The sequence below is a fragment of the Jaculus jaculus genome, chromosome 10 (genome assembly GCF_020740685.1).
Source record: "Jaculus jaculus isolate mJacJac1 chromosome 10, mJacJac1.mat.Y.cur, whole genome shotgun sequence".
Taxonomy (NCBI): domain Eukaryota; kingdom Metazoa; phylum Chordata; class Mammalia; order Rodentia; family Dipodidae; genus Jaculus; species Jaculus jaculus.
The window spans coordinates 61,953,291-61,977,651 of record NC_059111.1 but is presented as its reverse complement, the minus strand read 5'-3'; the positions used below and the strand labels follow the sequence as shown (position 1 = coordinate 61,977,651).

The window sequence follows — 24,361 nt, the reverse complement described above, 5'->3', positions numbered from 1 at the left end:
CTTACCCGGGGAAGGGATAGTGCCCTGGGACGTTGCATTGCGAATATGGAGCCCAAGAGATGATCTCAATTCCCGCCGGTCTCGGGCTCCTCTGCCCAGTGGTTGTTTTGTGTTTTTTTACTCTAGGGGAGAAAGCTTTCTCACACAAATGCCCTCACTTACGATAGAGCCAAGCTGCACTGCCAAACTGTCTTTTTAGAATTCACTTTTATGAAGATCAAATGAAGGCATTTTGTGAGCCTACAGTTTGATTAGCTACATTGCTCTCTCTCAAGTTGCCTCCTCAGTGTCCTGTTAGATTTGAAGTGGTTGTAGTCACTCAAGCCATTTCTACTGCTCACCGACATCATCTGCATACCCATTTTCTCTGTTTTAGTACTAGATTTCGTTCTTTAGTTTGGTTCAGGAGCCACCATGTGATCTGTCCTAAGGCATGCTGATAGACACTTTTGGGTCTCTTTATTGATAGATTGTCAAATAATCTAGGCATAACTTTTTGGCTTATCATTTGATAATGTTTAACTACATATAAATCTAGTATTTTAAAGTTTCTTATTCTTGTATCTCTATAGGGAAACAATTAAATTATATACTTTGAAGCTTTCACATTTTAGTAGAGAACTATGTTCTTTTGAACATTTATATATTTATTTTGAATAACAATATTATATATATATATATATATATATTCATAGGAATAATGTCCTGCTCTTTAAGAAACTATTTTAGGGGCTGGAGAGATGGCTTAGCGGTTAAGCGCTTGCCTGTGAAGCCTAAGGACCCCGGTTCGAGGCTCGGTTCCCCAGGTCCCACGTTAGCCAGATGCACAAGGGGGCGCACGTGTCTGGAGTTCATTTGCAGAGGCTGGAAGCCCTGGCGCGCCCATTCTTTCTCTCTCCCTCTACCTGTCTTTCTCTCTGTGTCTGTCGCTCTCAAATAAATAAATAAATAATTAAAAAAAAAAAAAAGAAACTATTTTAGGTAGGGCTGGAGAGAGAGTTTAGTGGGTAAAGTGCTTGCGTCACAAGCATGAAGACCTGAGATGGATCCCCAGCATCTGTGTCAAACGCTGAGTGTTGCCCTGTGTGTCTGCAATCCCAGTACTGGGGAGAGGGAGACGAAAGGTCCCTGAAGCTCTTGGTGGCGGGCCAGTCTATCCTAACTGGAGTACCCCAGGCCAATGAGAGATCCTGTCTCAAAAATAGGTGGACTAGCTGGGCGTGGTGGTGTACGCCCTTAATCCCAGCACTTGGGAGGCAAAGGTAGGAGGATTGCATTGAGTTCGAGGCCACCCCTGGGACTACATAGTTAATTCCAGGTCAGCCTAGACCACAGTGAGACCTTACCAGGAAAAACAAAAAACAAAACAAAAAAAAAAATAGGTGGACTGAGTTTCTGAGGATGACACCTGATGTTGTCCCCTGGCGTCCACATGCACACATACCTGCGTGAGTGCACATACATGCACACCTACATGCACAAAAGAGTATTTTAACTGTGAAAGGGAAACAGTACTGTATATTATACAAAATACAGAAAAGAGATGAAAAAGCAAAGAAAACATACCATATGTTTACAGAAATATGTATCTTAGAATTATAATTTTCTCAAACTCTATGAGGATGGTTAGGAAGACTACAAAGACACTGCCAACTATCTGATTTATTATTATTTTAGCATCTGAAAACAAGCCAGTAAAAGCTGATCTCACAGAGCTCCTGATTATCTAATTTGTCTTTCAGTAGGGGAGAAAGTTTGCTTTTATATCTTCTAACAAAGTGATACAAGTCAAAAGGGTAGTGACATAATACCCACACCTCTGTAACTTTTTGCAAAGAAAATATGTGGTATATTAAGCTTAAATTTTTCATAAATCTAGTGCTTATCATTATACTCAAAGTGAAGAGGAGGGTCCTTGGCCTTCAGAGAATGGGGGACAGGATTGAGAGGAAAAGGAGAAGGGGATGGGAACATGGTCAAATTGCTATATGTTCATATATTAACATTCTCAGAAAAAAAGAGAGGGGGTGGAGAGATGGCTCAGTGATTAGGGCACATGCCTGCAAAGCCTAATGACTGGAGGGATGGCTTAGTCGTTAAGATGTTTGCCTGCAAAGCCAAAGGACCCAGGTTCTATTCCCCAAGACCCACGTTAGCCAGACACACAAGGGGGTGCATGCATCTAGAGTTTGCTTGCAATGGCTAGAGGCCCTGGTGCACCCATTCTCCCACACCTCTCTCTCTCTCCTCCATTTGCAGTGGCTGGAGGCCCTGGCATGCCCATTCTCTCTCTCTCTCTCTCTCTCTCTCTCTCTCCGCCCCCCCCCGTCTCTCAAATAAATAAAATATATTAAAAAATGAAATGAAAAAACAGTAAATAATTACCCTGAGTTAATTTTTTTTAACAAAGAGGTTTAGGTTTAGGGATGAGATTTCTTTTTCAAATTAATTTTAGCTGACAATGTCTTTGTTCTCTGGGTAGCCTTGCTCTTTGTTTACATTTCCCATTCCAGTTCCAGTAGATTTTCAGCCTTTTGCACACACTCCCATAGGTCAGAAAAGAGAGTGGTTTTAGTAAAGACAACCTATGAGCAGCTAAGAAACACCACTAGTTGTTACTATCAAAGATGTATTTATTATGCTGATACTAATTCCGGTATATACTAATATCACAGGCATAATATAAACAGAAATCTTTAATATTTAGATATTAGAAAAATTAGATAGAAGTCTGGGTACTGAGCTCAGTGTTAGAGCACTTGCAGAAAAACTGGGTAAGTGAAAATACTTGGATAATTGTATGCAGACCATAGGACATGCTCCTTGAAGCACACTGAAATGCAGGGGCCTTATGATTGCAACAGAATTTGAACTTGGAAGAAGCATTGTGATCCAATGTGTGTTAAAGCACAAGTCACTTGTCTTCCGCATCATGCCCTAAATGCAAGTTAGGGTGAGCTGCAGCCTTGTGACTTAGGATAGGAAGCGCTTTCTTTCAAGAACTTTCCCTTTGCAGTTCCTGGGCATTTCTCAAACTGTGGGGAAAGTGAGACAAATTTTGTGACCTAGTTTTGGTCTAAGTATACTTTTGTCCTGGCAGGATACACAGGGATTTAGGTTTTGCTCTGACGGCTAAGTGAACGCAAATGTATACTGAATGTAAATTGCTGTGAAGGCAGTTAATACATTCTGGACCTTGCTCTTGCTTTCATGAGCCAGGCATTCCTGGGATTTAAGGGTAGCTTTAAATTAAAGAGTAGCAAATTGCTTCCCTCTTTAGAAATAAGCACAATAACCCTTCTGATAATAAACTATTTGTTAACATGTCGGTACAGTTATTGAGGGAAAAAAGCATGAGAGGGAAATGTGGATGACTTCTTCAACAATTTGCTCTTTAGGAAATGGAGCCTAGTTAATGAAAAGACTTTTGCCTTATGCCATGTGACTTGCAAATGACAAGACAAAGGCAAAAAGGAAACATGCTATACTAGAATTTATATGACCACATAAATCTTGCCCCATGGGAGGCAGTCCAGTTATTCTAGCTGTACTCTAATTGAGCAAAACATTTTCAGACTCTTTTTGGACTTGTCTTTAGAACTATTTTGGGAGCCAAACCAAAAAAAAAAAATCAACATCTTTACTCTATTATCACACTTCTTTTTGGGTCCAGAAGAATATTACTCAGCCTGATCCTCCACTTAATTTATCAGGTTTGGCCCAGGCTGTTTCCAGAAATATGGTGCAGTCTCTTACAAGACAATTAAATATTTTTATTCGTTTATTTATTCATTCAGTAATCATGGCTTAATGCCTCCAATGAGTCAGGTATGCTATGGTAATACAGAGGAGTCAAGTCTATGGAAAGGAGATGCTGGAGGGTAGACAAGTGGGGATCATGAGACATGTTCATCCTGTGCTAACTCTGAGGGTGGGTAGATCACTAGGTAGATGGAAGAGAAAAGAGCTATTCTAGGCAGAGGTACAGCTTGTGTCAGGCAGAGCACAAAACTGACCTCATTTGTTTCAGGAGAAAGAATCTAGTTAAATGATGAGGATGGGGCTGGGGAGATAATTCAATGGTTAAAAGCACTTGGCTTGCAAAGCCTACTGGCCCAGGTTTGATTCCCCAGTAACCATGTAAGACCAGATGCACAACGTGGTGCATCTGGAGTTTGTTTGCAGTGGCAAAAGGCCCTGACATGACCATTCATATACATTCATTTTGTCTCTCATCTCATAAACAAATAAAAATATATTTTAAAAAGGTAAGTATGGAGTGGTAAGAAGGGGCAAGATGAGGAGGCTCCCATTAGGAGAGTGCTGTGGGCAGTGTTGAGACATAATTGACCTCACACAATTCAACCACCAAAGTGGACAGTTCAGCATCTGTATGTATGTATGTTCATAGTGGTGTTTAAACATTGTCACCGTGTAATTTTAGAAACATTTCTTCTCCTAAACAGTACCCACTCCCAACTTAACCCCTGCCTTAGGTAACTACTAATCTATTTATTTGCATAGATTTACCTATTCTGTGCATTTAACAAGCATTTTTAATTTTGGTAAATTCAATTTATCTTTCTTCTGTAATTTGTATCGTTTCTAAGATGCCATCGCTTAATCCAAGACCACAAATTTATTTGTTTCTTTTCCTTTGAGCCCATATAGTTACGTTGATGTATGTTGTGAGATTGTAGTCCAACTTCATGCATTTGCTGTCTATATATCCAGTAGACTCTTCTTTTCCCCCAGTTAATGGTTTGTTTTCCTGTTAAAAATCAGTTTAGCTGGTTGTGGTGGTTCATGCCTTTAATCCTAGCACTCGGAAAGCAGAGGTAGGATTTCTGTGAGTTTGAGCCACCCAGGGACAATATAGTGAATTCCAGGTCAGCTTGAGCTAGAGCGAGACCCTACCTTGAAAAAAAAATCAATTTAGTGGGGATTGGAATGATGGCTTAGCAGTTAAGGCACTTGCCTACGAAGCCTAAGGACCTAGGTTTTATTCCCCAGTAAAGTGTAAAGTACTTTGCCCATGTAAAGTCAGATGCTCAAAGTAGCACATGCATCTGGTGTTCGTTTTCAGTGGCTAGATGCCCTAGTGCACCCAATCTTTCTCTATTTGCCCCCTTCTCTCAAACAAATGCAGAAATAAATTTTTTAATTAGGTTAGCATAAACATGAGGGTTTACTTCTGTACTCCTCAATTCTGCTATATGGATCTGTGTGTCTCTATTTTTGGTACTACACTATCTTAAGTAATATATCTTGCAATGAGTTGAGACATTTCAGTGTGTCTTTCTACTTTTTTATTTTTAGAGTATTTTATTTGTTTATTATACAGAGAAAATGGCATGCCAGGGCCTCTAACCACTGCAAATGAACTCCAGACACATGCACCACCATGTACATCTGGCTTATGTGGTTACTGGGGAATCAAACCTGGGTCCTTAGGCTTCACAGGCAAGTGCTGTAACTGCTAAGCCATCCCTGTAGATTTTTATTTTATTATTTTCTTATTTTAAGATTTGTTTTTCTATTTGAGTCCCTTGTACTTCTGTAAGTATTTTAGGATCAGCCTGTAAATTTCTACTAAAACACCTGCTGGGTTTTGATATGAATTGTAATGAAGCTGTAGCTCAGTTGAAAAGTATTGCCTCTTGACAATATCATACTTTCCCAATCCCTGAATATTGATATTTTTCCATTACTACTTCTTCTTTAATTTCTTCAATATATTATTTTGCAGTTCTTAGTGTGTAGTGTATTTCTGCACACTTTTACCCAAGTATTTTGTTTTTGATACTATGAAAAGTGAAATTATATTTTTAGGTTCTTTGTTTTGTGATGTCATTTTCTTAAGCTGCTTGCATGTGCATGGAGTACAGGAAGCTTTCTAGTCCCTACACTACTGAAGAACTTGATTTCTTCTCCCCCAGCAACCATTACCCAGTTGCTCCCCTGGGAAATGTCTTATGAACCCCTCTCTCATCCATGATGAAATGTTGAAGGGCTCAATTTTGTGCAGGAAAATACAGCTGCTGTGAGTTCATGAGTGTAATGGCCATGTCATGTTTAAAAGGCAACATTTCACACCACCTCTCTCCCCCCTCTCTGTGCGCGCGCGCTCGCTCACTCGCGCGTTCTCTCTCTCTCTCTCTCTCTCTCTCTCTCTCTATATATATATATATATATTTGTAATTCATAAAAAGTGTATACCTTTATATTTTTACAATACCACTTCTAGGAGTTTATTATAAGGTTGTATAATAATACAAGATTATTTAGTATAGTGTTGTAAGAGTAAGTAAAAAAGGGCTGGAGAGATGGCTTAGCAGTTAAGCGCTTGCCTGTGAAGCCTAAGGACCCCGGTTCGAGGCTTGGTTCCCCAGGTCCCACGTTAGCCAGATACACAAGGGGGCGCACGCATCTGGAGTTCGTTTGCAGAGGCTAGAAGCCCTGGCGCGCCCATTCTCTCTCTCCCTCTGTCTGTCTTTCTCTCTGTGTCTGTCGCTCTCAAATAAATAAATAAAAAAAATTTTAAGAAAGGAGTAAGTAAAAAAGAATAAGTAATTTAATAAATTAGATATGAATAGAATTTAATGCACTCAAAGATGATTATAGATTTAAGAAGGTGTTAGCACATGGTGAAATTTTTTTAATTACAAATTATATAAAGTGCGATTCTATTTCTGATAAGTAACAATAGAAGTAAGCTCTGATTGAGCAGGGTCTTGTCATGGGCCTGGGTGTACATACTGGAGGGTGGGCCTGTAGTGTGGGTTTGGTGGTGGTGTCAGTCTCTGCTGCCACATCTCTCACTTTTTCTTACCTGGGCTTTAACACACATTCCCCATTTGCTTTCCTCATCTTCAGCTTTGCTCCCCCTTAATCTTTTGGTTCTTAGTCAATGCTGTAACACAATTTCTAGATTCCTTCAATGAGATTGATTACCACACTCTTCATAATTTCATTGCTCTGTGATTTTTCCAGCTCTTCTCTTGCTAATTACCAAGATAATTAAGTCATACCAAGCGCCCCACAACTCCCCAGTTAGACATTCTCTTGCTTACCTTCTGCCAGGACCTTGCCTGGCTCCCTTTGTTTACATGGAAGATTCCAGGTCATCCTCCAGGTTTCTTAGACATTTTCTTGCAGGGCCCAGTTGGATACCTCTTCTTCAGGGTCTCCAGCAACTCCTGAGCTTTCTTATGCCCCTTCTATGTGGGTACATGTCCCTTCCTGTAGGGAAGTTTTAAACAAGGACGACGTATTCTCTTGCTTTCAACTCAGGCTGTTATACTGAACCCAATATCTTCTCCTATATCTCTACCTCAAGACTTAAGTATTGGTCTGAGGCCTGGTACCAATTTTCCATCATCTGTGGTGCAATTAAAAAAATTATACATACATACATATATATATATATATATGCACACACACACACACATACATATATACATACACACACACACACACACACACACACACACACACACACACATATATATATGAAGAATCCTATGGCAAAATACTTGTAAAACTAAATTTGTTCACATTCTGGGTGTTAAAAATGTGCTTTCTTCATGAAATGATGTTGATAGTAGATGGTAGGATATATTTATGCCTTAGTTGGCAACTTTCTGTGAGAGCTGTAAAGTTGTTGGAAAATTTACAGTTCCATGAAAACCAAAGGTCTGGGAACATTGCTGTATCTCATGGGGTGGCACCAAGTCCCCGAAGTCAAAAGCCTGTGAGTCATCCTTGGCTTCTCCTTTTTTCCCATCCCTCCACCCCCGCCACATTCAGACACTTCGCAAGTCCGGCCAAGTCAACCTCCTAAATATTTCTGGAATCTGTACTCTGCCCTCCATCCTTGCTGCCAGCTCCTAGGACAGGCCCTCTTTATTCTCCCTGGGCTACTGCAGCAAGTCTTCTCTTTCTTGAATATTTTTCTTTCTCCAGGTCTTCTTGCTTTCCCTCCCCTCTTATGCATATCATTGGATTGAGCTATTTGAAAATTAAAACAAAGTTATCAGTTTTTTAGAGTAGACAAGATTGTGGTATACAAGGTTCTAGTGGGACTTGCTGTATCTTTATTCACCTTTCTCTTGGTTTCAAACAATGATCTTTTTCGTTACTACTGATTGGGATAACTCCTGGTACTCTTAAGAGAATTCAATTGTTATTTCCTCCGCAAATTGTTTTCTACATGTTTAGTTGTTAAGTGTATATATGTATAATAATTTAAGACACACATATCTCAGCATTTACAAAATAGTTGTGAAGCCGGGTGTGGTGGTGCATGCCTTTGATCCCAGCACTCAGGAGGCAGAGAGGTAGGAGGGTTGCCATGAGCTCGAGGCCACCCTGGGACTGTATAGTGAATTTCAGGTCAGCCTCAGCTAAAGTTAGACTGTACCTTGAAAAAACACCACAGAAAAATAGTTGTGAATCTTTAATGTCTGCTTTTCCTGACAGATATGAATGATTTGAGATAATTTATCCTTTGATATTTATTTTTTATGTCTTAATTATTACCTGTACATAATATACATATATAAAAACTTTCCCTTACCCTTTGTGCAGTTACTGTCACAAGTTACATCTTTATGCATTGTGCTGCCATTAACATAAATTTGTAGTTATTGTCATATGTACTTTATAGGAAAAAAAGTTACAAACCAAAATATAATCCTGGTTCATATGTACCTAAAAACATAATTACCTTTGTTTTTTATTGCTTTACATAGTAGTGAGTTCCTTTCTATTGTTTTTTTATTTTAGACTAAAGGACTCCCTTTCATGTTTTTGTATTTTTTAATGTAGGAATGTCTTAATGTTGCCTTCATTTTGTAGCATAGTTTTGCCAGATATAGAATTCTTGGTTAATAGGTTTTTCCAATAAGCACTTTAAAATTGTCAACTGATTTCTGTGCTCCCTAGTTTCTAATGAGAAGCTGGCTGTGAACGTTACAGAGGGTCTATTTACTTATGACTGCCTTCAAGATTTTCTTGTTTTTGTCTTTCAACCGTTTGATTATGTGTGTAGGTGGCTATGGATCTTTTGTGTTATCTACATGTACCTAGTAAGCCCTCAAATAAGTGACCATGGTAATAGTTTTAAATTAAGTGATTATGTTTGAATTATAATAGCAATAACTATGACTCATCTTCCAATATAGCATCGTAGTATGTAATGCTGAAAAATACAAGAAAGTTGGTCTGGAGGGATTTCTTAGTGGTTATAGGTACTTGCTTGCAGAGTCTGATGGCCCAGGTTTAATTCTCTAGTTCCCACATAAAGCCAGATGTACGAAGTGGTACATGCATCTGAAGTTCATTTATAGTGACAAGAGGCCCTGGCGTGCTCATTCTTACTACTGTCTCTTTCTCTTTAACTTTCCCTCTTTCTTTCTGTGACAGATGTATCTAAAGTTCAGTTGCAGTGGCTGAAGGTCCTGGCATGCCAGTTCTCTCTCTCCTTAGAAAAATAATAAAAATAAATAAATAAATTTTTATCTCTTAGTTTATGATTGCTGTTAGCATACAATATTTTCTTTGTTATCTGAAATATTCCCAGAACAAAGAGGATCAAACTCAAAAAAAAAGATTGACTCATAGAATTTAGAAAGTCAAGCTTCTTAATATTTGTAAGTTTTTGTATCCAAACAAAACAACCCAATTGTCCTAATGCTTAAGCTATTTATCTGTCTGGCTGTATTGTTTTCTAACCTTTTAGCGTAGTTTTCCACTGATTTCCTTAATAGTACAGAATTGTTTTCAGTTCTTGACACAGTACTCTTTGGAAGTTCTACTAGAACAGACCTAATTTTAATTTTAAAACATAAGATTTTAAGTGTTAATTTTTATAAGGACCTTTTTAAAAAGTGCTTTAACCTCTTCAATTATTTTATACCTTGCTGTGATGGAATGGCCACCACATCCTTAGGTGTTTTACTTGATCTTCATAGCCTTTCCTCTGTGCTCTGTCTTTGCCTGTGTTTCTTCATCTGTAAAACACCTGTATGGAATGAAGCAATCTCTAATGCTCCTTCTACTCATGAAAGCCCATAATTCTTCCCTTCAGAATCTTTCCTTAGTTTTCATAATGAATATTAGAGTAATTTAAACTCTCTGTTCTATCATTTATTCTCTTTTGTCCATGGTAATTCTGTTAATTTTTTAAACTTTGAGTCAGGTTTTAGAAAAATAATGTCCTTGTTCTCATATTCTTTTTTTTTTTTTTGTAGTTAACTCCATATTGGGAAAGGTTTGAAAATTGTATGCTTTCAATGATACAATAGTGACATGTATACATAATTTTTTCTTCTAGAACAAAATTAAGAAGTCACATTGTTTAAATAATTTTAAGGGCTGGAGAGATGGCGTAGCGGTTAAGTGCTTGCCTGTGAAGCCTAAGGACCCCAGTTCGAGGCTCGGTTCCCCAGGTCCCACGTTAGCCAGATGCACAAGGGGGCGCACGTGTCTGGAGTTCGTTTGCAGAGGCTAGAAGCCCTGGCGCACCCATTCTCTCTCTCTCCCTCTACCTGTCTTTCTCTCTGTGTCTGTCACTCTCAAATAAATAAATAAAAATAAAAAAAAAATAATTTTAAAACCAATTTTAGGTGCATGTGCCATTTTGTGCATCTGGCTTTTTATGAGCTCTGGGGAATCAAATCTGGACTGACAGGCTTTGTAAGCAGGTGCCTTTAACCACTAAGCAGCTCTCTCCAGTCCTAAATTAGGACTTTCTAATTAATTCAGAGGAAGAGGCTGAAAAAAGACAATGATAGGTGGAAGAAAAACATGAATGAGAAAGACAATCTCATAATTCCTATTTTGAAATAGTGATTTTTATCTTATTAAAAAATTTATAGTTTCTGGGGCTAGAGAGATTGTTAAGTGGTTAAGGCACTTACCTGCAAAGCCAAAGGACCCGGGTTTGATTCCCCAGGACCCACAAGATGGCACACACATCTGGAGTTCAGCTGCAGTGGCTGGATGCCCTGGTGCAACCATTCTCATTCTCTCTCTCTCTCTTTCTGCCTTTCTTTCTGTCAAATAAATAAAAAAAAAATACTAAAAATTTTCATTTCTTAAAACAATTAATAGTTTATCAGTGCAGAAAATTTAGATAAGCAAATAACAGGAAACAAAAATTTCATGAATCTGTCACCCAGAGATATCCATGTAGTACCTTGATTTGCCCTTGTGGCTGTTATGCTTACATACATGGGATCTTACTGAACAAACTCTTAAAAACCTACATTTTCTTTTAATAGCTAATGAATGCCTTTCTGTGGTCAGTAAATATGAATCTGTCCTCAGAGTCATATAGTGTGTCTATGTGTCTGTATAGCTCTATGCAGAAAATTTTTACCATTTTGTGATATAGGCCCATTTTCAAAGTTCCTTGTAAACTTTGTGATGTTATTAATAGAAAAAAAAAAGTTAATTTCAGTCCCAATTGGAAAGGCTTTAAGTACTGTGTCATTGGTTGATTCTGGTTGATTTTAGTTGTTGACTTCATTTTTCTAAGCTGCTACTAATAAAGTTTAGCCTTGTGGTGGGGCGGGGGGGGGGTGTAGGTAGGGTCTCACTCTGGCCCAGGCTGACCTGGAGTTAACTCTAGTCTCAGGTTGGCCTCAAATTCTTGGTGAGCCTCCTATCACTGCCTTCTGAGCAGTGGGATTGAAAGTGTGCACTAGGACAGCTGGTTAAGTTTAGCTGTTTTGTTTTATTAACAGTCCTTCAGTGTTGATTCACTGGGTAAGAGCCTGAGCGAGTTAGCTCAGGGACGCTTTTGTTCACCTGGTAAGGATGTGAATACGGAACATATTAGGCCCACGGTGGAGGTAAAGGTTGGCTGGTTTTCTTCTAAGACTGTGGAGGCTGTCTTTGTCAGACAGCTGTCTAGCTTTGGCTACTTCGTTGGTTTTCCTCAAGAGAGGCCCAGGCTGGAGAACAGGGCTTTACAGGTCAGAAATGGAAAGAGAACTAAATGTTGAAAGTTGCCAGAATGTTCCACAGTATGATTTAAGCCAAAGCTATTCACTTTGCTTTTTAAAAGAATCACTAATCTGCTTGAGATCAGGATAGTTTTTCCAGGTCCTGGTCAGTGAATTTTTCTAACTGGTGTCATTTTTCTAACTAGTCAAGGGAAGCACACAGGAAGGTAGAGTTCCATATCTTCAGCTTTTAAGATATTTTTCTGCACATTTTTCCCCAACCCAGCACATTTAGATGGAGAACTTCAAATTGACCAGTGATATTGGGGTTGACATTTCCACAGTGACTGTCTGTAGAAGGTCCCCTCTGTCATAGCTCCTGCATCAGTGGACCCAGCTGTCCTGTAGCCCTGGGTGAAGTGCTGCACACAGAGGTAGAGCGGGGGGCTTCCAGTCCCTTTCTGCCGCTTGCTGTCTCTGTGACGGAGCCTTTCTGCTGCTGAGTTGTTGTTATTGCTGTTGTTTGTTTTGGCTTGGCTAGAAGCAGCTTTATTAGATCTCCTTTCCATGCCATAAAATTCACCTGTGTAAGAATGCAGCTTAGAGACTTCTTAAGTACATTTACCAAGCTGTACAATTATACCATGGTCTAAATTTAGAGTGTTTTCATCACTCTAGAAAGAAATCAAGTATGCACTAGCCCTCACTCCCTTTTTGTTCCACCCACCACACCCTTCAGCCCTAGGCAGTTACTAATCTGTTTTCTGACTGTATGGATCTATCTGTGCATGGACATTTCATATAAATGGAATCATGTAGACTTTTGTGATTGAATTTGTTTACTTAACTCATTTTTTTAAAAACACTTGTTCGTGTACTCATGTTTCTTTTTATTACCCAATAAAATTCTATTATATACCACATTTCACCTCTCCATTCACCAGCTGATGGACATTTTGGGTTGCTGTCACCTTGTTTGGCTACTGTGAGTGGTAGTGTAATGAATAACTGTTTACATAGGCCTGTTTCTTCATCTCAAAAATGAATACTATCTCAGAGATGTGCTGTGGGGGTTTGAGGTAGGCTGGGGAGATGGCTCACTGGTTACAAGCTCTTCTCTACAAGCCTAGGGACCAAACTTCAGCTGTCCAGGCTTCTGTAAATCTGAATTCCAGTTACATGCGGGCTTGTAATTCTGTACCTATGGCAGTGGGAAGCAAAATCAGGAGAATCCTGAACCTTGAGAGCCAGCTAGTCTGGCGTTCCGAGGGGCAGAATAACAGAGACCCTGTTTCAAACAGATTGGAAGGTGAGGACGGAACCCCAGAGGTTGTCCTCTGACCTCCATATGTGCGTCACACTGGTCCACACATAGACATGCTATGTGCATGTGTGTGCGTGTGTATGTGTGTTCAAGTTGCTTTTACATAGGGATTAAACAACTAAATACCTCATAAATGCAATGTGATATTTGTGTCTGACCCTCTTCATTTTACATCAGTTACATGTGGCTTCCTCAGAATGCCATGCTTCCTAGGTGACATCTCTAAAGATCCTCTATTGCTTTGCTCCTGACTTTACCCTTTAAATTTTTTCATTCACTCAGGAAGCATTTATTGAATACCTACCTTGTGTTAGACACTGCACTAAATGCCTCAAGGAGTTAAAGACAAAAATCAAAAGTACCATTGGAGGTTCCAGGTTAAGGCCCCCTTTAGTTGACTAATCTGTCATCTCTCACTGCTTTGCAGGGTTGTTGACCTTGGGCTCTCACACCTCTCCTCAGGTTTGCAGATCTCCTTAGCCACACTGTTGTTGGTCCCTTGTTTAGACCAGCATCTCTCTGTGAAATGGACTTGAAGTTAACTGTTTTGTAAGGAGACAATATAAGCTAAATAGTTCATTATGTCTAAAAGGAGACCTCAAGAGGTAAAAGGTGGTGGTGACTGGACTGTCCCTGAGGCATAGCTGGGATTGGTGAATTGGTGCTTATTTTGATCTAGACCAGTCTGATTTTCTCAGTTGGCAGGTTTCTCCCTTTAAGTAAAGAGTTGGCATTACTTAATCAAATATTTGGCTTCCATTACTATTGTCTTTCCTGTAAGATAACCATTTTTTAAAATGAGTTTTCTTGGTTTGGCTCTAAAGTAACATTTCCTTTTTCCCCATAAAATTGTGTGTAGTTAGCCTATCAGTGAGGATGCAATCTCATTTTCTGCCTTTCCCTCAGGTCACGTTTGAAGGGCTTTGTTTGGTAATAATGGAAACATGCCGGTAGTGCTTGCTGTAGGATGATGGGAAAAGATGGAATTCTGTTAATGTCCATCTCAAGAGTTCATCTTGAATATGAGCATGATAGTCTGTATATAGGCATCCCATACACCAAGTATGACATTCTAATAGCTTATTTGGGGCCTGGCCAGTAGCACACCAGTTTTGTTGTTGGTCATGTGCAGGAATGTGTTTCCATATACAGAAATTTTACTGTTTGCTTTATTTTCAATATTTACTGTAGTGTAAGTCACATTTTGTAAACTTGCCCAGTCTAGGGGATTCCCATTTCATCTGTAAAACATTTTTGGTCAACAGTTCCAAAAGACATAAACTCCCAGATCCACAGTTGTCAGGTGCATGTGAATAGAAGCTGAGGCTAAGTCAATAGCAACCTTAAAGATGAACTGGAAGGATGTGAGACACAAACCTTGCTGGTGGGGGTCTTGGGTCCTGAGAATAAAGTGATTTAGCAAAAAGATGTTGACTTTGAATTCCCTTGTTAGATCAACATAAGGGAGTTCCTTGCCTTTAAGTTACTGGTAATTTGACATTCTTATGTAGTTCTCCTTTTCAGCAATAGCTAGTGGGAAGGGGACTATTTAATTGAGGGTTTAAGGAGAACATGCCTCTGAGTATTGGACCCCACCTTTAAATTAATTGAATTCTGTGTCTGAATATAGCACCAGCATGTAGTACAGTTTTGGTATGCTGCAAAAATCACAATACTCTTTTGGCAGCATGCTCATCTTGGGTGGAAAATTCTTCTAGAGTCTGTCATTTTATGTTGGTGGAGAATCACTACATATACAGCCCCTATGTCATGAGCAAAAAGAGAATAACCTAGCCGATATCAGTAGTGTACAGCTAGTAGATGTGTGAACATCAGTTTGGTGCCTACAAGCCACACCCAGCCAATGTGCTCCATGGACTTTTGAGGAGTTGACTTAGATACGAAGGAAAATATCTCAATTTCAAATACTGGCTCTAGTTTAAATGATGTCTTGTTGTGGTCCCAAGGCAGCTGGGCCAGACATCTCTCAGTTCCAGAACTATTTCATATCCAAACATTCAAGAGTATGGTGGGAAAAAGTGACAGGAAAAAGTCTTCATAGAACTTCCTGCCACAGGTCATGATATAACCACAGTAAATAATACAGATTTCCCTTTTATTGTAACCACAGCAGAAACACAGGGTTTGTGTTTACAAAGCATGTCGTTTGGGAGACATTTGTAAATTGTAATCGTTGGAAATCCCAAACCTATGGGATGTAATCCCATCCATTAGATGAAGGCAGCTTGCCTATGCATTAGATTCTGAGTAGCAAGTTCAATTGAGAATGCAAGCAGGAAGCAGTCATTAAGAATTACAGTGGGTAGGATGCAGAGTTAATGCAGGGAGATATTTTGTTATGAGATAATTACATCACTGGGACAGCTGGAAAGCTGAACCAGTTCTCTGCCCTGCAGCTGGAGGGTCAGGACAATAGAGACAGCAAAAGAACTTACTTTTTGGGATAGTTAGGGGTGGGCTGACTTCACTGTGAAATGATGACGCCCTCTCTGCCTTCTGGGGATTGCATTTGCTCAGCTAAAAGTGGTTGCACTGGCTCAGCAAATACTAAGAACTACCTCTCACTTCTGCTTTTTAAACAGACATTCACTTGAGTCACATTGTGAGAGGTTCTAATAGGTAAGTATTGAACGGGTAGTTTCTCTCAGGAGATGATGAGAGGTATTTTATTCATTGCCAATGCAGTTTGATAACATTTTTTTTTCTTATGGAACTACAGTGATGCAGTCATTGAAAAAGTCTTTTTGTCAGTTTACTGAATATCTATCAAAAATATAAGAGTTTTAGAAAGTTATGAAAAGTTGGTCAACATAAGGAGACATGAAGTGGGAGTCATTTTTCAGTGTTTATGTTCAAATGCTCCAACATGTCTGGCTCTTTCATTATACAAGTGTACAGGGTATAGGCAGCCTAGCCACATTCCTCACTGATTTATATAAATATATCACAGGCTGTAAACCTCCAGCCAAATACCAGGGATTGTAGGCCTTGCTTACTTCCACTTTTTTTGTTTGTAAAATTTAATTGCTGGATAAAAGTAACAATCTTTTTTTTTGCCACCAAAGTGTCCAAATCAGGACTAATTGTAGAGGGAGTCACAGATGAAACAGCATCACAAATATTATGTTCTAAAAGTCCAAGATTAATATTTACAGCTATTGTCTCTAAGTATATTTTCTATCTATTATGACTGTTAACTTTTAGTACTCTAATATTTACTATGCAATTAAATAAAATTTTATTTTTAGTGAAGAACAATATTTCCCTAACAAATGTCTTTGTTGAAGTACTGAGTCTGTAGTATGTCACTGACCAGCATTCAAGCCAAGAGTCTATTACAGACTCTTCAGATATTTACTGCCTTGATAGCAATTACAAATTTCTAGGGCTAATATGATATATCCTGCTTCCGAAATTATTAATTGTACCTTAAAATTAAAACCTGGATGAACCACTTATACTTAACACCATTAGTCTTTTGTAGCTCAGAATTAAGTATATACAATAATATATACCATTATATATCTCTTTAAAATTCATTACACTTGTTAAAAATTACCACTTAAAGTGAGTGCCTTTTCTTCAATATTTATTATCTAAGGTAGCCAACAGAGCTCACTTCTGCATATCTTCAGCATCCTTTGGACACTTAGTGGGGAACCCTGTTGCTGCAGGTGACATCAGCAAGAGGATACTTTGAAGAGTGAGGTGCTTTGTAACTGTGAGAGCAGTTTGGTAGGGTTCGCTGTTACTCATGAGTTGTGTCATATAAAGTGTGCTTGGAAACCATTTCAGTGAGATGAAGAAACAGTGCTTGCTGCCAGGACTGTTTGGTAACCTTAAAACAACTGATTTGGGGAGTAGGCCATTAGGTTCAACAGTTTTATGCCCCCATCAGGTTTTTTTTTTTCTTTTGGAAATTACAAATGCCCACATACAACCTATAAAGGGGCCTGAGGAACAAGGCATTTTTCATTAAGGATATGTATTAACTAATGGAAATACTTTAAAAATGTTTGAGGAGCATAACTATGATGGGCACCATAGGATAGTCCTAGAATTTGTGTCTGATTTCAGTACATGCATTTGTAGTTCATTGTTGTCCTCTTGCAAAAATAGAAGTCTCAGGTACAAAGAACCTCAGTGATTTTTGGAATTCTTTCTCCCTTTCAAAAGGAAGGAAAAAGAAGTAGCCGAAAGATGTGGGCTTAATAGTAATAAGGGCTCAGAGGAAACTATGAATAAATGGTAGTTATATCAAACTATCAAGTTCAAAGAGCTGTTTTGATAAACTTTCCAAACGTTAAATCCATGCATGATAGCAGTCATTCTTTTCACAGTGTGGGGGTTTATATGATTTATGGCACTATCCTTAATGACTATATTAATTAGGAGTCTTTATTTCATCAAAATAAGTCCCATGGGGAAACTTTTAAGTTTAAAAATAGATATTAAAATGTAAAAATGATAATAAAAGTGAGAAAAAATGTTGATATTAATGTAGTTCCCCTATAATTGAACAATAGTTTGACCCTAAGTGGGAGATATATATACTCATTATTTTGTTGCTTGTCTGCCAGATTTAGACTACTTACAGTGTTCTGTGAATTCTATTAAAACTTAATTTAGGGCTAGGGAGATGGCTCAGCTGATCAACACATTTGCTTGCAAGCCTGTAGACCTGAGTTCCATCCCTCTCCCACACCCAAAAATGCCAGGCACAAAGCAGAATACATGTCTGTAATCCCAATATGTATATGGCAATAAGAGGTAGAGCCGGGAGAATCTAAACAAGAGAGATCCTGTCTCAGAAAGATGGTGTAAGGAGAAGACAGACATACTACGACTGTCTTCTGACCTCTACACGAAAGCTGTGCCATAAACACTAGTCAGCTAATTAGCTAAAAATAATTTAGCATTATAATGAAGTACCAAATGTGGAGCCCATATATCCCAGAAATATAATAGAGTGGCACTGAAAGTCTAACAAAACTAAACTATGACTTGGACAAGTGAGAGTGAACAATGTGCACATGTGCTCTTAATAAGAGCATGTTTTCTACATGAAAAGCAATGCGAATAGCATTTTATTGACTTTTTTCTTTGTATTTATATTACATTCTAATGTAAGAGTTTATTTACAGCTTATTGGTGGCTGGTTTGCTTAATTCTTCAATCACTTGTTGAGAATTTTTTGCATCTTGACCTTGGGCCTGAAGATTCTTCTGACTACTGAAGGCTCTTTTCACTTGTAAAACTTTTTAAAACATTTTTATTTATTTGCAAGCAGAGAAATATAGACACACAGTGGGGGGCGGGGGGTGAGTATGGGCATGCCAGGGCCTCCAGTCCCTGCAAATGAACTCAAATGCATGTGCCACTTTGGGCATCTGGCTTTATGTGGGCACTGGGGAACTGAACCCCAGTCATTAGGTTTTACATACAAACACCATAACTACTGAGCAATCTATCCAGCCCCTGGAAAACTTTCAATTTTGAATTGTTTATAAGATTTTATAGGAAAAACTAGAGTCACTGATTTAAACTTAATTACAATATTTGTTAATCTGTTTTTATTATATAATTTATCAATACAGTTTTTTCTTGGAACAAAATAATTTTATAGTGTTTATACTGAAATGTGATTTAATCAACCAACAGATCTGTCATAACTCATACATGATCATTTTGGGTACTTTCTGAACACACTTGAAATCTATGCTTTCAACATTTTTTTTGCTATTTTTATTTATTTTATTTTTAGAGAGAGACAGAGGTAGATAGAGGATGGATGCATAAAATTGGCATGCTTATTCTCACTGTCTCTCAAATAAATAAGTAATAAAACACTTTTTAAAACTAATTAAGAATGTATGCCCTCTCCAAAGAAACAATTTGGATCTCCAGCATGAGAAGCTTCTCTCAGAAATAAATTTCTCCAAATTCCATCATAGTTGTTTGCGTAGGCATGGTTGTGACACCTTGAATTCTGGGAAGCTCTTCATTGTAAAGTCTAGCATGTCCAAAGAATGCTTAATTTGTTTTTAATAATTCTCTAACTATGAGCTAAGAGCAATTTTGCCTGGACTTCAAGTGTTTTAAAACATTTCCATCAGTAATTTCTACCAAAGGTGTTAATTAGTTAAGTCACTCTTTCCCTTCAATCATGCTGCTTTGTCTTGGTTACCATGGATGGTTTTACTTAGTGAGCACCTTTCCAGAACTTTTCATTTGATATGCAAGTCATAGATCCCATTAGGTACTTTGATGCATGATCACAAGGAATGATGGGTGTGCCCCCATTATGTGAATAAATGAGAGACACTGGCAAGACATATGGGTTACTCCTTTGTTTATTTCTACCTGCTCAATCTTTTTCTTTATCTTCTAGGTTGTTTGATGTATGCACAGTGTCACGAACAGACAGAGAAACCAAACTAACACTAGTGTTTGAACATGTTGATCAAGACTTGACCACTTACTTGGATAAAGTTCCAGAGCCTGGAGTGCCCACTGAAACCATAAAGGTACCCAAAACTCTTCTTTCTGCCTGGTCAGGCTGTCTACTGGTTTCACCTATTGAACAATAGTATTCTCTCTGTGTCAATATTGCCAGAATTGGAGTTTGAGAACTAAATATATAGTTTAAAATGTTATCTACAGGCTAGAGAGATGGCTTGGTGGTTAAGGTGCTTGCCTGCAATGCAAAGGACCCAGGTTCAATTCCCCAGGACCCATGTAAGCCTTGTGCATCTGCACAAGGTGGCACATGCATCTGGAGTTAGTTTGCAGTGGCTGGAGGCCCTGACATGCCCATTCTCTTTCTCTCTATCTGCCTTTCTCTCTCTCTTTCTCTCAAATAAATAAATAAATAGAAAGAAAAAATTACAAAAAAAAAATCACCTAAGTGCAATGATCAAAGAATGATGTATCAGTTACCTCCTCATTGCTGGAACAAAATACTTGGGAAAAAGTCAGTTTAAGAGAGAAAGGGTTTGTTTTGGCTTACAGTTCCAGGTTACATCTATTATGGCCAGGAGGGCACGTTGACCAGAGTTTGACACAGAGCTGGTCACATTCAGTCCACAGGGAAGAAGCAGAGAGCAAGGAACGTTGTGCTCTGCCAGTTCTTTCCTTTTTATATAGCCCAAGACCATAGCCTGGAAAGCTGCAGCCCACCATTAAGGTGGATCTTCCTGCCTTAATTAACCTAATGAAGATAATCCCTCACAGACATCCACAGAGGCTAACAATCCCATTATAGGTGATTCTAGGTCCTGTCAAGTTGACAATAAAGATAAATCATCACTAATGAAGTTCATATCTAGTCCATCAGCTGAGTGGGATGTTCAAAAAATGGGATGTAGTCCAGTTTAATTTTAGGGGGAAGCAAAGTAACCCTTTAGTTCTAATGGTTCTTAAAATTATTTTAAAATATTTATGTATTTGGCCTGAATCTTGGTACAGTGAATATGGCTTGGCCTCTTCTTGGCAGCTCATAGTCTCTAAAGGATATAATCTGAAGTATCATTCATGAGTACATTGTATATAATACTTACAATACTGAGTCTAGGATATGCACATATTATGCAAATATGAATTACTGGTTGCTTTGTCCTTCTTTCTCCAGTTTGGGGAGATGGGTAAGTGAGCTTATCATGCAAGCATGACAGCCTGAGACCACCTGAATTGTATTCCGCAGCACTCATATAAACAGCTAGGCCTAGCTAGTTACATCTGTAACCCCAAGTTCTGTGGAGAGAAGAGATTGGGAATCACTGGTGCTTATGAAAATAATGGCTCCAAGTTCAGAGAAGAAACTCCAACTCTAGGAAGCACAGGGGTGAATGATGGAACAGATGCCCAACATTCTCCTCTGACCTCCGCATGCATGCACGGGGTGTGCACGTTTACACACACACACACACACACACACACACACACACACACACACACGAAATTTAAGTGGGAAGTAGTATGCTAGAGTTAATGAGCTAGATGCAGTGAGTGTATTGAGTACAAGTTCTTTCTCCCTTTAGGTATAATGGGGAAGGCTATTTACAAAGTTTTTATTATTATTATTTTGCTTATTCTGCTTAACTCACAGTATATCTGTTAAATCTGCACACATCAACAAAGTAAAAAGTATTTTTTTGAGGGGCTGGAGAGATGGCTCAGCTGTTAAAAGCACTTACTTTGCAACCCATGTTCAATTCCCCAGTATCCATGTAAAGCCAGATGCACAAAGTGGCACATGTTTCTGGAATACATTTGCATTTACAGTGGCTAGAGGCCCTGGTACCCATCTCATTCATTCATTCATATTCTCTCTCTCTTCTTGCAATAAATTTTTAAAAAATTAAGTGTCTTTTGAGTAATAGCAAGATGACATCCCTAGATACTGATTCACTTAGAGTTTGACCTAATGAATGATTACTCACTTAGTTTTAGAAGAGTTGGGTATATTTTCTTCCATCTTGCTTTGATAATGACTGTAATCCTCAGCAGTGGGACGTTTCTTCTGAGCAGCTTCCAGGACATTAAAGTCCTCAAAATGTACACGTTTTTATCCCCTGCTCTGAACCTGGGTCCTTAGGCATCTCAGGTAAGAGAGTTAACTGCTAAGCCATCTCTCCAGCCCTCAAAATACATTCTTTATGTACCATGCTTTATGGAATAAGTTTTCTGAATACTCTTGTATGAATATTTGTTAAATATTTATTGTATTCAGGAAGTTCCAAGATAGACAGTTTACAGAGACAAAACTGAATTAAATATGAGCCTATTCTCAGAAACTTTTGAATACAAAAGAAAATATAAAAGTGCACACAAAAGAAGAGAGAAAGTGCTTACAAAAGCACATGATACACTGTAGTGGACAGCTTCAGGTTGCTGATAGGAGCTTCCAAACCAGGCACAGTTACGGAAGAAGGGATTTATTGAAGTTTATAGATCAAGGGGAAGTTCCATAATGGCAGAAGAAGTTGGCCTTCTTTCACAGACCAAGCAGAGACAGAGAGAAAAGCCACAAGCCACCACTAGCAAGCAAGCACACTTAGAAACTCCAGGCAGAGCTCAAGCATTCTGCATATCTTTAGACTGGAATTCCAGATCCACCCCCACACCTGAGAGCTGCTCCCTAAGATCCACCCACAGTGATGCCTCCTCCAGGTAGGTGTCTACAGATCTAAATTACAAACTTTAATAAAATCTTGCATATATTGGGCACCATCCATTCAAGCTACCACATACACATTATGTGTGATTGTTTGAAGAGTGTGGGGGTATTTTCAGGTACAAACAGAACACTTATTTATAAATAAGAGCAATTTATATGTGATCGTTTTTGTATTGTGGTACCAAATTGTTCCCTAAAACAGTCAAAGCATCCAAGTCATTGATAGTGGCATTGACATGTGTATTGGCCTTACCTTGCATATTTTGTAACATATGTTATCAAAATAAAGGCTATTGGTAAAAGATTTTAACATGAAATATACAAAGATAAAACACAGAAAGAATGAAGAGGGGCTTCTAGTCAAGATGGCATCCACCTAACCACGCTTCAGCTCCGGGGACAGGAGCAGGACCTGAGGAGATAAACGGCCCATCGCACATCAGTCCAGCCCCAGCTGAAGCCAGAGGAATTGGGCAACGGAGTAAGAGTGCTGCTTTCTCGGTGAACCTGATGTCGGCGCAAGGGTGAAGGCGATAGACAGTGAGGACACACAATACCTACCAAAGCAGAGATCCAGAGGCTCCTAAGAGCTCATCACTGAAGTAGACTTAAAACCTACCTGCCACGGCTCAGGGGATTTTGTGGAAGAGGGGGCAGAAAGATTGTTAGAACCACAAGTTGGGATATTATGCACAGAGGTATTGCCTCTCCCCCAAAACTGACTGCTGCCCCCACAATGCATGACCCACAATCCCCATGGGGATGACCTACATTCCCAATGAGGAAGGCCCCTTCAGAAAAGGGGCAGGGGTGAGAGAGAGGATGGGACCAACATGTTTTGTCTCTGTAACTAATAAAAATAAATTTTAAAAATGAAGACCCATGCAAGATCTTTTAAGCTGAGATTTTCCTTCACCAGCTGGCCTCCACTATGGTTTTTTTTTTTTTTTTTTTTGGCTGTGTTTATCCGTGAACAGCAACAGAAGACATGGCAACAGGTATCTCTGTGGTGGGAAGGGAATGTAGCTGACATTCACAATATTCTGGTACATATCCAGAGTATAAATTACTTTAGGTTAGTAGGGCTTGGATACGACTAGAATGTTCCATAGTGTGTAATACTAACAAGGATCAAATCTTTTTTGTGTACCATTTCATCAACCTGTTTGGTAGAAAATAAATAGCTCATGATGGGCTTACAGTTAACCACATGACAGGTTTTCAAATGTTTAAATAACACTTGTGTTCAGAAATCTTTTTCAAGACAAAACTATATCTGAAGTGTAGTTGTGAAGGTTGATGACTTGTGGTGGTCATTATTGCATGGTACTCATGTTGGAGGTTGGAAAAGTAAGGGATAAGCTTGAATTGAATATAATTATTGAGAAACAGTAAGAATAAAAAACAATCAAAGCCAGGTGTGGTGGCACACACCTTTAACCCCAGCACTCTGGAGGCAGAGGAGGATGATGGCCATGAGTTCAAGGCCACCCTGAGACTACATAGTGAATTCCAGATCAGCCTGGGCTAGAGTGAAACCCTATCTCGCAAAACCAAAAATAATAATAATAATAATATAAAAAAACAATCAGAACTTCCACATGACAACTTTCTTTTTGCCTGTGTGTGTGTATGTGTAATGTGGTGTGGTGTGTGTGGTTTGTGTGTGTGTGTGTGTGCCCGTGCCACACCCCATGCACTTTCCTGCAGTGGGGTGTAGAATGGAATGTCGCTCCATCTTTCTTCCATTGACTCTTATTTGTGCTAGAGTCTCATTGGTCCTGGAGCTTGATTTTTTTTTCCCACAAGCCCTGTGATTCTCAGGTCTCTGCTCCCCTATGGGGCTAGAGTTCTACAAATGTGTGTGGCCTCTCCCAGCTATTTATG

At 38.9% G+C, this 24,361-nt stretch overlaps 1 protein-coding gene across 3 annotated transcripts in view; it reads left to right on the top strand.

Moving 5' to 3' along the window:
• Positions 1–24,361, top strand: part of Cdk6 (cyclin dependent kinase 6) — a 256,826-nt gene that overhangs the window by 46,173 nt on the left and 186,292 nt on the right. For all 3 annotated transcript variants that reach the window (XM_045160492.1, XM_045160493.1, XM_004656227.2), the window contains exon 3: positions 19,688–19,823. In XM_045160492.1, the coding sequence (XP_045016427.1) occupies positions 19,688–19,823 (136 nt within the window). The remainder of the gene's footprint in view (positions 1–19,687; positions 19,824–24,361) is intronic.